This window comes from Cinclus cinclus, chromosome 14, assembly GCF_963662255.1.
Source record: "Cinclus cinclus chromosome 14, bCinCin1.1, whole genome shotgun sequence".
Lineage (NCBI taxonomy): Eukaryota > Metazoa > Chordata > Aves > Passeriformes > Cinclidae > Cinclus > Cinclus cinclus.
Window position 1 is genome coordinate 11,811,797 of NC_085059.1, and position 12,973 is coordinate 11,824,769.

At 42.7% G+C, this 12,973-nt stretch overlaps 1 protein-coding gene across 2 annotated transcripts; it reads left to right on the forward strand.

Moving 5' to 3' along the window:
* The first annotated feature begins 1,381 nt into the window (after positions 1-1,381).
* On the forward strand, positions 1,382-9,592 carry UBE2B (ubiquitin conjugating enzyme E2 B). Of its 2 annotated transcripts, XM_062501906.1 has the most exons (6): positions 1,382-1,471; positions 4,439-4,519; positions 5,225-5,250; positions 6,278-6,367; positions 7,531-7,619; positions 8,426-9,592. In XM_062501906.1, the coding sequence occupies exons 1-6, from the start codon at positions 1,428-1,430 to the stop codon at positions 8,552-8,554; spliced, it is 459 nt and encodes a 152-aa protein (XP_062357890.1). In that variant the 5' UTR covers positions 1,382-1,427; the 3' UTR covers positions 8,555-9,592. The 2 variants fall into 2 exon arrangements, with proteins under 2 accessions (XP_062357890.1, XP_062357891.1); XM_062501907.1 differs by lacking the exon at positions 6,278-6,367.
* The last annotated feature ends 3,381 nt before the right edge of the window (positions 9,593-12,973 follow it).

Consider the following 12,973-nt stretch of genomic DNA (forward strand, 5'->3'; position numbering starts at 1 on the left):
CCCAAGCTTGCACTGGTTTTTACACATTGCTTTCTCCCTTCTGAGTTAACAGGAGCTACACATAAGCTGGATAAAGGTAGAGGAGCAGCAGTGGAATGAAAAATGGAAATGTGTGATGGGAGGAGGCAGAGGAAAAGTCCAGAGGATGGGATTGCTGCTGGGAACAATTCCTCACTAGTGTGGGGAAATCATGTTTTAGTGGCTGGGGTATTATAGTTTCCTATTACCAAGCCTTTTGGAAAAAGATGTTCCCCTGCATTACCACGCTTTTTGTGAATTCCTCACTTTTGACATCTGACTATTTTCACTAAGGTGGGACATTGGACTCACGTGTTCTGAATAAATCTTTGCAGTTAAATCCCATCCTGTGTGAAACACAAATTCCTCTTCTAAATAATCCAGTCAGTGGTGCTGCTGCAGCAGGGCCTAGCACTAACTTGGTAAAAAAGCAGTGCTGAGCTTTGTGCTGTTAAACTCTGGGCCGATGCTGTTCCACCACCTGGATGTCTGGAGGCAAAGGGAATGGGCAGGGGATGCAGACAGTGTTTTCTCTAATTTCATTATGAGTCCCATGATGTTTTGACATCCTTAAAATCATCTGAAAGAAAAGCAGGGAGGCACATGTAACCACACAAATACAAGTTCAGAGATAACTTGCAAGACTGCATGTAAGAACTGAGTCACAACTTCAAAGAGTCTGTTGGAGTAATGGGATTTTTTAAAAGGGTCACAAAGAGCCAGAACATCAGTCTATATTTAGAGGGAATTTCGAGATGCTGAGGGACCCATAAGGCAAAATGAACTATCATCCCTAATTAAAATTTCTTAAGAACCACATTTTTTAAACACCCAGTTACTGCAACGACGGGGAGTGGGTTGAATAGACAGCACAGAACAATCTAAATGTATAACCTTGTAATCCGACCACGAGTAGTTCCTGTACTTTGCAGAAATTCAGTTAAATCACAGTGAGCTAGTGTTTCTGCCAAGGAGAAAATCCCACCAGAGCGGGATCCTCACCTGGCGGAGACAGCGCTGCTGCTTGCCGCCCGGCCGGGCCCCGGGTGCGGCAGGCCCGGGCTCTGTCCCGGACCCTTCCCCGCCCGGCCGGGCCCCGGGTGCGGCAGGCCCGGGCTCTGTCCCGGACCCTTCCCCGCCCGGCCGGGCCCCGGGTGCGCCAGGCCCGGGCTCTGTCCCGGACCCTTCCCCGCCTTCTCTTCCCAAACCCCGCCGAGCTGGGAGCCGCGCACACTCCCCCCACCCCCCGCGCTGAGCGATGGTACGGCCCGGCCCGGCCCGGCCCCGCCCCCCCGCTGGCGCAGTGACGCGAGCGGCGCCGGCCCCGCCCCGCGCGCGCAGCCGCCATTGCGGGTTGTTTGTTCGGGCGCGCAGCGAGCGCGGGCGGGAGGCGGCGCCGCGGCTCCGCCATGTCCACTCCGGCGCGCCGCCGCCTGATGCGCGACTTCAAGAGGTGAGCGGGGCCGGGACCCACTGTTGCCCCGCGCCTTTGTGCCGGGCCCGGGGCTGGCGCCCGACCTCCCCCGCCCCCTCCCCCCCCCCGGGGTCAGAGCGCGCCCCGCGGAGAGCGGTAGCGCCGGGGGAATCGAGGGCACCGCCGGGGGAGCGCGGGGTCCCGCCGGGCAGCGCCGGCTTTGTTCGAGCCGCCTCGCCCGGGCGCTGACGGCTGGGGGCGTGTGAGGATAGAAGCTGGAGGGGCCGCGGGGCGCCGGGATGTCGGGGGGCGTGCGGGCGCTGTCGGGCGCTGTGCCCCGGCTCTCCGGGCAGGGGGCCCGTGCCGCCGAGGACGGCCCGTAGCCGCGGGCTCCAGCTTTGGAATTGATCGGGCAGAGCTCAGGAGTCTTCCGGGCTCGTTGGGTTGGAGCGTCTCTCTGAAAATAAGTTTTTTTTTGTGACAGAGTCTTGAAAACGAAGCGCAAAGAACTAACGAACGCTTCGTTTGTTTGTAAAAAGAACCAAAATGCCCTTTAATGTTTTTATGCACGTGATACTGAGTTTAAAGTTTGCAGTCCTGAGGAATCTTGTGTAATATATGCGAACTGCTAAAGGAGAAGTTACTAGTTGCACTCTTCTAAATGTTGATGACTGAACCCCTGACTCTGGAATAAATAATTTCCAGTCGGACCCGTAAACACAGTTAGAACAGTGTGGAAAAGGGTGGGGGGGGGTTCCGTAAGATTCACTGTGAGAGTTCTCCAGACGGGATCGCTCAGGGGTAGCTGGAGGTGAGTCAGCTTTGATAGTGTCTCTATTTATGGCATAGCTATGTTATACCAGTCCCTGAAAAGACATCAGTAAACACTTGACGTGTATTGTAGTTGCTTTACGTGGCTGCACGTAAAGCAACAGCAACAAATGCCTGATTCGTGAATCTAGAAGCAGTAGGAGGTTTTTGGTAAGTGGAGCCCTCCCCTGCTCTTGTGTGAGTGTTGGTGTTTAAGTGGGTGTTGCTCGATTCCTGTTCAAATCAAAACAGGATATTCAGACTTTTTATTGTATTTGGTTATACCGATGAGCCAGTGATTTTTCTCAGGCTGACTGATTAATTTTTCAAGGTTGCAATCAGATGTGCATTTTATGCCTTTATATTCCTACAAGGACTGGTTTAATGATTTTGAAGTTAAGGCTGGAGAGAAGACTCTAAAGCTGTGGAAAAATATAACCAAGTAGACGTTTATCACATATATGCAACTTTGATATGCTAAAACTGTTGTAACTTTTTCATGTCAATTTTTGTTTTACTCTGTTCTTTTGTGCTGCAAGTTATGTATTTGTTTCTTACGTTACTTATACTTCATACTGAAATAACAGACCGTATGCTGTGAACTCTGATTCATTTAATTGTATATAATCTGCTTTTGCATACTGTGATTGTCAGGAGCAGTGAAGAGAGGAGTTCAGCAGATTTCTTACCTCCTCTAATTTGAATAAACCAAAAGAAAAAAAAAGGTTATTTATTTATTTTGCTGATAATAATACCACACTTTATCTGCTGTTTAGGACTTTCAGGATTAGCCCTACTTGCAGTCCTTGCCAGATCCTTTCTGTAGTTAGACCCTCTGACAAGTAGGGTGCACGTGTGCTTTGAAGTTGATCTAAAAACCAAAGTCATCTCCCAGATGCGTTTGTCAGGCTAATGCTCAGGCACTGCTGCTGGCCTGCAGCCTGGCTGTCATGAAGGAAGAAGTCCTGTTCCTGTTTTCCCTGACCAAACTAGTAGGTAGTTTATGCTGTTGATACTCAGCTGTCTGGACTCGAATGTGCTCGAAGAGTAGGGATGTAAACAGAGTTCGCAGGGGCTCTGAGCAGCTTCTGGGCTGCTCTGTAGGACAGCACCACTGCTCAGCATCCTTGAACAGCACATGGTGCTACCCCAGGCTGAGGTAGTGCAAGTGCAGGGAGGATTGGCTGTGCTGCTGACAGCTCTCAATAAATCTCTATTTGCACATGGCGTTTTGTTTGCATTTGTGGTGACTTGTTCATAAGTGTACTGTGATACTATCAAACCTCATGGTAACACTCAATAATTGTTTAGACAAGGGCAGTCACTGCATTTTCTTTATTTTTGCATAACTCTGGAGGCAAAACTGGTGAGGGGAATAGGAGCTGTCACTGAGGGGTTTTGATCAGGTGGATTGATTGGGGCCTGCTGGTGTGCATTCTTCAGGATCCTTAATATGGGTGCAGCGATAGGCAGAGGAGGGCATTTGGATCCTGCCCTTTGGCTGCAGTATGTATTTCTGGTGCAAGTTTGTGAAGCTTTCAGTAAGTAACGTGGTTTTTCCCTGGTCCAAGGATTAAGAAACTAAACATTTAAAATGTTCCTGTAATAGCTTTAGAGATAAACATTTGTGAGACTGATAAGAGGGAGTAGCAGCACACGGGTTTCCCCTTTGCTCCCTTTTGAAGCAATCAGTTTCAGTCAAACAGGCTTATACAAAATTTAGCTACTTCTCACACTTGGATCTGGGTATGCAGGAGAAGCTCCACTGACTTGCCTTGAGTCCCAGCAAGAGTGCTCTGTGTGTGTATGTCACTGCCTGGATTTCAGCTCTTGATTGTGGCTGCAGCTTGTTCTCTTCTTCACTGTGGCAGCCAGCAGCAATTGCTCTCTCATAGTTCACAGTGTAGTGCCATAAATCGCAGCTGTCCATGGTGCTATAAGTTATTCTTACAGTTAATCATTTGTTCCCTGAACACTTACCAGACCTCTTGTGCTCTTGTGTCTCAGTGTAAAACATGAGGAAACCTTGATGTGTGTTGCCTTGTAGGTCTGTCTTTCAGAGTGTTGGTAATCTGCATGTAATGCTTTGTGTATTCTCCGATCTGGAATGAGAAAATATTTATTACTGGTAAATTTTATCTGCAGGTGGATGTATTTCATATATATGACTTGTGATTCTATGTTTCTAATTCTTAGATTGCAAGAGGACCCTCCTGTGGGTGTCAGTGGTGCACCATCTGAGAATAATATAATGCAATGGAATGCAGTTATATTTGGGTAAGAGTTTTTGGTCACTATGAAATTTGGTATTAGAGGTCTAAATATAACAACCTGAAGTTTGTTTTTACAGTTATTCTCTTGTTTCATGTATGTAAAGTCAGTAAACTTAAAAAAATGGCTAAGTGTTATGGTAAAAATCTCTTTTCACAGATAACAGAGAATGATTAGGAAAGAAAAAAAATAAATTTAAAATTTTTTCAGCTTTTTTGTTGAAAAAAGCCTGCATGTGGCTTAATAAATAGGTTATACTGTGTTATGAAAAAGCAGGATTCCTTTTTAAAGTACATAAGTGCCACATGTTCTCAGCCATTAAATCCAGATGTATTAGTGATTGGATTGAATCCTAGTAGGAGAAGGTACAGGATCAGTCTGGGAAATTACATTATGTATCCTGTGGAAGAGGAGGTAGTGTAGTATCCTTTCATAAAACTCAAGTGTGCTTGCTCATTTGTTCCAGTCTAGTCACCTAAAGGCACATGTATTGTTTGGGTTGATGATAAAGTAAATATCCCAAATAGCAGAGTGACTATGGGAAGTGTCTTAGATACAACAAACCTCTCAGAGGATGCTTCTCTAAGCATTTCAATTACTGCTTCTACCTATATCTTAGAGAGGATGAGAAAGAAGATGTACATTTATTGTGCCTGTGTGAAAGTAGGTAATGATCATTTTTAACTGGAGTTTCTGTTTAAAACCTTTCAGGCCAGAAGGGACACCTTTTGAAGATGGTAAGTTGCTAACTTTTGTATACTTTGTCATTCTAAAAAGCGTTGCCAGTACTAACATTGTTCTGCTTTTGGAAAATAATAGATGCTATCAGTGTGTAATTTGAAACAGACCAAGTAAGTGAAGGAGTGAGGATTGTTGGCTATAAAAATAATTATCTTGATCCAAGCAATGTCTTGTTACACTGGCTCATGGTTGGTTATAAAGCTATGAAGTAATATTTCTATCAAGGCTTTTTCATACATGCACACCTGAGCTTTTAGCAGAGGTTATTGGCCTGACATTCCAGATGTGGTTGCACACCTCTGTAGCTGAGCTCAGCAAGGGCTTTTGTTTCATCTTTTTGGCATGTTTGATTCATCAGTGTTCTCTTAATGAAGAACAGGTGAAACCTTGAGTTGTTCTCAATATAAAACTCGGTGAGGTTGAGGGAATCCTGAATTTGTACATAAACATGAAAGCTGGAGTGTAATGAACCTCCCTTAGGCATATGAGGAATAATGAGTTTAATAATTATAGTATTATTACAGTAATTGGCAGCAGATGGGTTTTTCTCTGTGTTGGGTTGGAGGAGTTAGAGCGAGTTATTCACTGATCCATAACAAAGGTTTTCAGTGAATCATCTGTGAGCTCCAAAGACTGAGATTGCTGATTATGAAATTAGTGGGTTTCTTTGCTGGCACCACAATGCCTTTTTAATGAAATACCTTAAAGTCACCCAAGTCCATGGACCCAGCATACTGGGTCATGGAGAAGTGGGATAACATTGGATATGGCTGCCTTTGCCATGTGTACAGTGAGTCTCCCAAGATCCAACCCCAGCCTCTACTGCTGGGTTTATTACTCTAAGCAGTAGTTCTACAGTTTCATTATCACTTGAAATATATGAAAAGGAATCAGATTCTGTGTTGTTTGTTTATATAAAGGTGAGGAGAAATCATGGAGCACATAAGTGAATTTGTTCTCTATGTTCCTGGATATCTTATTTTGTTGTTTGTTGTCTGATTGTATTTATCTTTGTTCGGACAGGTACTTTTAAACTAGTAATAGAATTTTCCGAAGAATATCCAAATAAGCCTCCAACTGTTAGGTTTTTATCAAAAATGTTCCATCCAAATGGTGAGTAAACCATCTTTATTTAGCTGTAATACTCATTAAATATTACAGTGCGGTCATGCATTCTCTGAAGCTCCAGAATGCTTAATCTCCATCTCCTAAGTAGATGTCTAGGACAGCAACTCTTGATGCAAAATTAAGAGTTATGATGCTATTACAAAGCAGCTATCTGCCTCTGGCTAGTCAATATATAGCCTCAGTAGCAAAGCCTGTGAATATTTTCAGCAGCAGCTGCACTTAGGTTGGTTTAAAGAAGCAGTTCTGGCTGCAGATTTCTGCCCCCTTCCATTCAACAGCAGCCGTGTCTGTGCAGCCATGTCATGAGCTGCAGGGAACTGATGGAGCCAAATGTTACTTATTCTTGCCAGGTGAGGTTTCACCCAAGTCCCTACTTTCATATGGTGCTCTGTGCCAGCCACGACTGGCACAGGAAAGAAAATGAGGATGCTCAGTCATAGAGTAGGCATCTGATGAGGGCAGCTATGAGAGTGCACCGTGCTTCCTCCCCCAGCACTGATAGGTTTTGCTGAGTACTACATGATGCAAAAAAAAAATACCCTACCTGCTGCTCCTCTGTAGAAATTATGCCTCACATACTGTGCAGGCTAGTTTGTCTCTGCCACGAGACTTATAATTTGTAAGGAACAAGCTGGAGGACAAGGGTGTAAAAGTTTGAGCAGTAAGTCTCAGGTTCATGTGAACTCCATTTGATACTGATAGGAGTCGAGACAGAAGTAGGATTTCAGGCACTTCTCCATATTTTCTACTATCTGCCTTGGTACCCCTCATAGTGAGTGTAGGGTGTGTGAAAATGGGGCAGGAGCTGCTGCTGTTCAGGGTGTGATGGCTGTGACTGATTCCACTCCTGCAGTGAAGGCCTTGCTGCTCTCTGGGAGGCCTCTTCACTGTGACAGTATGGATCAGTCACACTGGAGGAGCAGAACACCAAGTCTGCCAGTTCCTGTGCTAATGCCATAATCCTCACATCTTCCTTCTTTCCCTCAGAGGTGTTCTGTTAAAGTCTGTGTCAAGCCAGAGATGGTGAAACTGCTGTCCTCTTTGCTAAAGCATTAATCTAAGCACAGACTGAATTGGAAGAATAAATGCCTTGAACAGTGCCAGAAATCTGACAGTTTCTAAGTGATAATCTGTGTTGTTATTGACAGTGTATGCAGATGGCAGCATATGTTTAGATATTCTTCAGAATCGCTGGAGTCCAACATATGATGTTTCATCTATTTTAACTTCAATTCAGGTAACTTTGCATCTGTTTTACCAAATAATTATGTTATTGTTGGTCTCTATTCCAGAATTTACAGCTCAGTGATGGGGGATAGCCAGGTATCTATATCAAGGGGAACTTCAAACCCTTGTGAGCTAAGCACTTTTTAGATCAAATAAAGGCAAAGATGGTACATAATTACTAATTCTGAGCTACAAAACATGATGTATTTTTGCACAGGAAAGTGGTTACTGGTTTGTATTTAACTTTTAACAGTTTTTACTCAAGGTAAGATACCAGATGCAGGTATTTTGTGTTTGAAACATCTAACTTTACTGTGAAGCCCTTAAAGGGACAATATTGCTGAAACACACTACTTGGAATAAGCAAAAATGACCTGGCACAATGGAAATGCACAGTTCTTTTGCTCCAGTGTGATAGTCCTGATTTTTCAACAGTGGTGTTTCATAGGAGTCATTGTAAGCCTCTTTATAGTCCTGAATGACAGTAGCAATGTAATGACCAAATAGTCTCTTAGCTCCATAGTGCTGACTAGCACAAACTGGCTCTGTTTGGTTTGTGAAGCTACAAGTGTGTGCAGCACTGATGCTTAGGCAGGGTGTAATTTTAGGGTCACCCCTAATTATTACTGCAATTAGGCACCCCTAATTATTAATATAATTAGGGGTACCTAACCATGAGTTTAACTAGGTTTTTTTCAACTGGGCCATTCTGAGTTGTGTCTGCCTCTGAAACACATTTGACTTTGAAAGTGAGTTGATTTTTTTTCCTGATTTAAATGTGTTGGTTTGTCTCACATTGTTTTCCCCTTTTTCCAGTCTCTGCTTGATGAACCCAATCCAAACAGTCCAGCAAACAGTCAGGCAGCACAACTTTACCAGGAGAACAAACGTGAATATGAGAAAAGAGTTTCAGCTATTGTTGAACAAAGTTGGAATGATTCATAACAGCTTCTGTGTTATTCTTCATCCTCATAATCTTTATGTATAACTCTCAATAGAAAGGCTACCAGAAGTTTCAAGTGCCACAGTTCTATGAATTTGCATAAAAACTCATTTGCAAACAGAATTAAGCCCTCCAGTTTAGGGAAAGCTAAAAGCTTGTGTATCTCAATTAATGTCCTTTTTATTGCATGTTAAAAACTAAGTTATTGCTACATAGATTTGTAATATATCCTGTTTGTATTTTTTCCAAGTGTATAATGTTGGTGTGGAGTTTCATGACAGAATATACACATTTTGTAAATCTGTACTTTTTCAAACATTGAATGCCTTATTTTTGAATTCTTTAGATTTTTAAATTGGAGAAAAGCACTTAAAGTTTTTATATATTAATATTTCATGTAAAACTGTTAAATACATAACCTTAGTGCAGGACATTCTGCTCTCACTCTTATCTTTTTCCAAGGGCTCATTTTTTGTCCATGCTGTTGATACCCTGCACTTGACAAACAGAAAAGTTAATCCACAATGCAGCTGTCTTCATGGCATGTCTTTGCTTCTGCACCTCAGCCTTGACTTGATTCTGTGTGTCCTCAGTTGTATGAGGAAGAGATATTTTGATAGCTTCCAATTACAAATGAAGAAGAAGATACAACTATTTTGCTGAAAGTCTCACCTTAAACCAGCAGCAGAGTTACAAACATAACCAGGCTTGCGGATAAAGTATTCTAATGAGTTTTATTTTTCTGAAATACTGTATTTTACCAACCTGGAAAATGTTGTCATCTAAATCTGTCCTATACTCACACAGTGATTCTGTAATATAGTTTTGAATATGTTCTAATAATTAAAGAGGTTTCCTATTAGTTTCCCTTCAGGGTAGGGAAAAAAAAATAATCACCAACAGAAGAAAACATGTCTGCAGATTTAATGGAGTTATTCTTCAAAGCTTGACTGTGTACCATGTGGTCAGGTCTCATGTATCACAAAAGCTCCACATATTCTTAAATTGACAGTTTAAAGAACTTTGGCTTTGTTTTTTAAGTGTTGATGTGGTGGTTATTTCTTACTGTATTCTGTAAGCCAGGCTAGCTGACTACAGTAAAGAATTAAGCCATTTATTTCTCCCAGCATTAAAATTGTAACACCTTTGCCATAATTCCAGCCAGCATTACATATATATTAAACTCTCCAAATCTCATACCAAAATACAGATCAGTGGTGCCTAAAAGCAATGGAAATTTGATTTCACCTAGAAAAGAAAATATTTATTTGCAGCAGTCATTACTAAAAGTTATTCTCAATGCACTGAAACAAGAATATCAATTTATACCTCACACCTGCTTGTAAAGGTTTGTGATTTCTAAGAGCAGCAAAGTATAGAAATGGCACTGAGAATACTGTAAAACCAGACTGTTAGTAGCTTGCTGAGTAAAACTAATCTGCCTTTGATAAGCATTAGTGTGCAGAGGCTCAAAAAACATCAATGGTATGTAATAACTTTGCTTTCATTAAGTCAGTTTGCTTTCCTTGAATTGCTGAATTTGTGTTTAAGAATTTTTCAGTCTATGTCTGATTAATAACAGAAACTCCAAAGGATCCAACTTGCTTTTGGTTGTAGTGAAGCTACAGTAACACTGGCAAAGTGGTTCCATGTGGCTTAAAACAACATCAATGCAAATATTTTTTTTGTTCATAAATGTAATATGGGAAAGCTTCCTCATTCTAAGAATTAATCTTAAACTTTGATTTTTTTAAATTTGCCTCCTCTTTCAGTGCTTTTGTTCTTCTGATATGTGCATCAGCTGAGAGTTGGTGTTCATTAGCGTTCATGTTAGTTTGATTATTCCTGAGTAGCCAGTTTGGCCCAGTTACAGGTTGATGATGCTCAGAACATGTTCTTGTGTCTCTGGGATGGAGGCAGTGGATATGTGAGAAACAAAACTGGAGCAGAAGGGGGTTTAATTACGATGAGCACTGCAAGCTGACTGTGCTGGCACCTATACTGTTCAGGGAAAGGTGTGTCTGAAGGTGTCTAAGAGCATTCTCTGTGGAGGGCAGAACTTGAAGCCTACACTTAGTAAAGTCTGGCTGGAAAATGTCCTGCTGTCCCTCAAAGGTGAGGTGCTGTATCCCAGGGGGTGGTGGGGAGGAAGGAGCATTCCCTTGCTCACCGGATTTCCCACATTAACACTCTGTGGTGACTCTCCAAGCTGCTTGAGAATGGTGAGAATCCAGGCTCCATGATGACCTGTGGGGAGGTGCTGGTATAGAGGAACTGGTGTTTCTGGAGGTGGGATCCTGCATGGTGTGTCCCCAGGAGGTGTGGGGGAGAGGGTGATTTGTGTGAGCCCTCCACCAATACACATTATAAACAATCACAGAGCATAGGTTAAAATCTGCTAAAACTTGCTAGAAAACAGATCTATTACCAGGCAGAAGGAAGCTGGCCAGAGGTCGAGGTGTAAAGGACACAGTGTCCTGCTCAGCCTGACCAATGTGAGCTGTCAGCACTCACTGGTGCTGCTCAGGGCCACAGATTACTCTTGCAGCCTTCACATGCCCATGTTCAGCATCTCTAGTGGGTTTAGATGTACTGACTGTTCAGGCCTGTGTGTTCCTTACTGCTCCCTGCTCCCACCACCCTCCTTTTGGGACCATCTGGTCCCTGGGCTCAGCCCTGCAGGCTGTCCCAAAGCTGTGGGGGGGTGTTGAAACAACAGGTCAGGAGTGTGGGTAATGGACAAATAAAAGCCCTTTCTCTCTTTATGCTATAAAGGAGTGAAGACAAAAGATTCAAGGGCACTGATTTCACAAGAGCACTTAATATTCACAGTAAACTCTGTGGCACAGTTACCTTCTTTAATAGACTGGGATACTTGATTTTTAATGTATTAAATGTAATGCACTAGGCTTGCTAGGAGAGTGGAATTAATTAAGGAAGGACTGACGAGTTCACAGTTTTGGATTTCTAGCGTCTCATGGGGCTTTCATTCATTGATATTAAATAGTTCATAGTCACTTCTTTTCCGTTGGATTCATATAAAGACTGAAAATCACAGTGGAGATGTATTCAAATCATTCACCCTAGAGTTTTTGTCCTATACGTCCATGTCATTCCCCTGATTTTACAGGTGGACAGCCAGAGGCATCCAGGTTTGTAGTGTGGCTGCTGTGGATTTCTTGTGTCAGTCAGGAAGTCATTGGTGGGGCTGTGGGTGTGAACCATTCCTGAGCATTCTCCAATCTGAGTTTCAGGTACAAGAACACCATTGCCTTCAGGTTTATCACATGTTATTCATAAGAAGAGTCAAACACTGCATTGCTCATGCTGCTTTCTTCAGATCTCAGTTCCCTAAAGATGTCTCATCCAAATGCATCCCAAGCCAGAGCTATGGGACTTCGATCTTCACAAATGTGATTAACTTTACTAGTGTGAGTTGTCCCAGTGGGTTTCTTCACCATAGTACAGATAAATGTGTGTAATTGAAGAATCAAGGCCTTGGGCTGTGAGAAATGAAGACATCTCATCTTGAGGTACTATATCTGCAGCTTGTTTGTGGGAGATTGTGTATTAATAGTCATTTAATTCAGCGTGTCAAACAAATAAAGCTTTAAATATTTAGAGATTATGAGTTGCCTAATAAAATATACTGGAATAAAGGAAGATTCCCTGATCACTATAGGGGCATTAAGATATTCAATATAAAATAGGTAGGATAATGTAGACAGTTAAATACTTCATGTTTAACATGTCAAGAGTCTATGAAAATAGATTTTGATGTATGTAAAAATGCACCAGGAGAGGAAGAGACTTCTTATCAGGCCAGACTTCCCCACCTGTGTTTTTGTTTGAGGTTTTTACTGTTTGTGGAAGCTATCCCAGGCAAATACAATGCCTTATTTGTTTGGAATTGTTCTCTGGAACAGGAAAGGTATAATCAGCAGGCAATCTGCTGTAATGTGTGAGTTGGCAAGGCAGGTTCTCCACCTCTGCTTTGGATGGGGATCCGTGGTGAGCGGCTGGTTAGACTGCGAGTGGCAAACAGTGACCAGAAACTCTGGGTGAGTGGGCAGTGTTTGTGTGAGCAGTGCCAGCTCCAGCACTCTGTTTAATTTGTTGTTTAAGTATTAAAACAATTATCTGACCTCCCTGATTTTGCTAATCTTTCTAATGGAAGAGCTTCAGCAGAGTACAGAATGTGTGTGTCCTGTGTTGTCACACTGACAATGGATCACAGACTCTTCTCAGCACACCTGACTTCCTTAGAAGTGTAAATTGGTATAAACCCTTGGATCCAGCCTTGGGCAGTGTGAACACCACGTAGCCAGAGCAGTCAATGATGTAGGAGGCATTCTTTTTATTTCACTAAAGTTTTGGGGATAAAACTAAAACTAGAAGACCAGCAAAGAATTATGTGATAT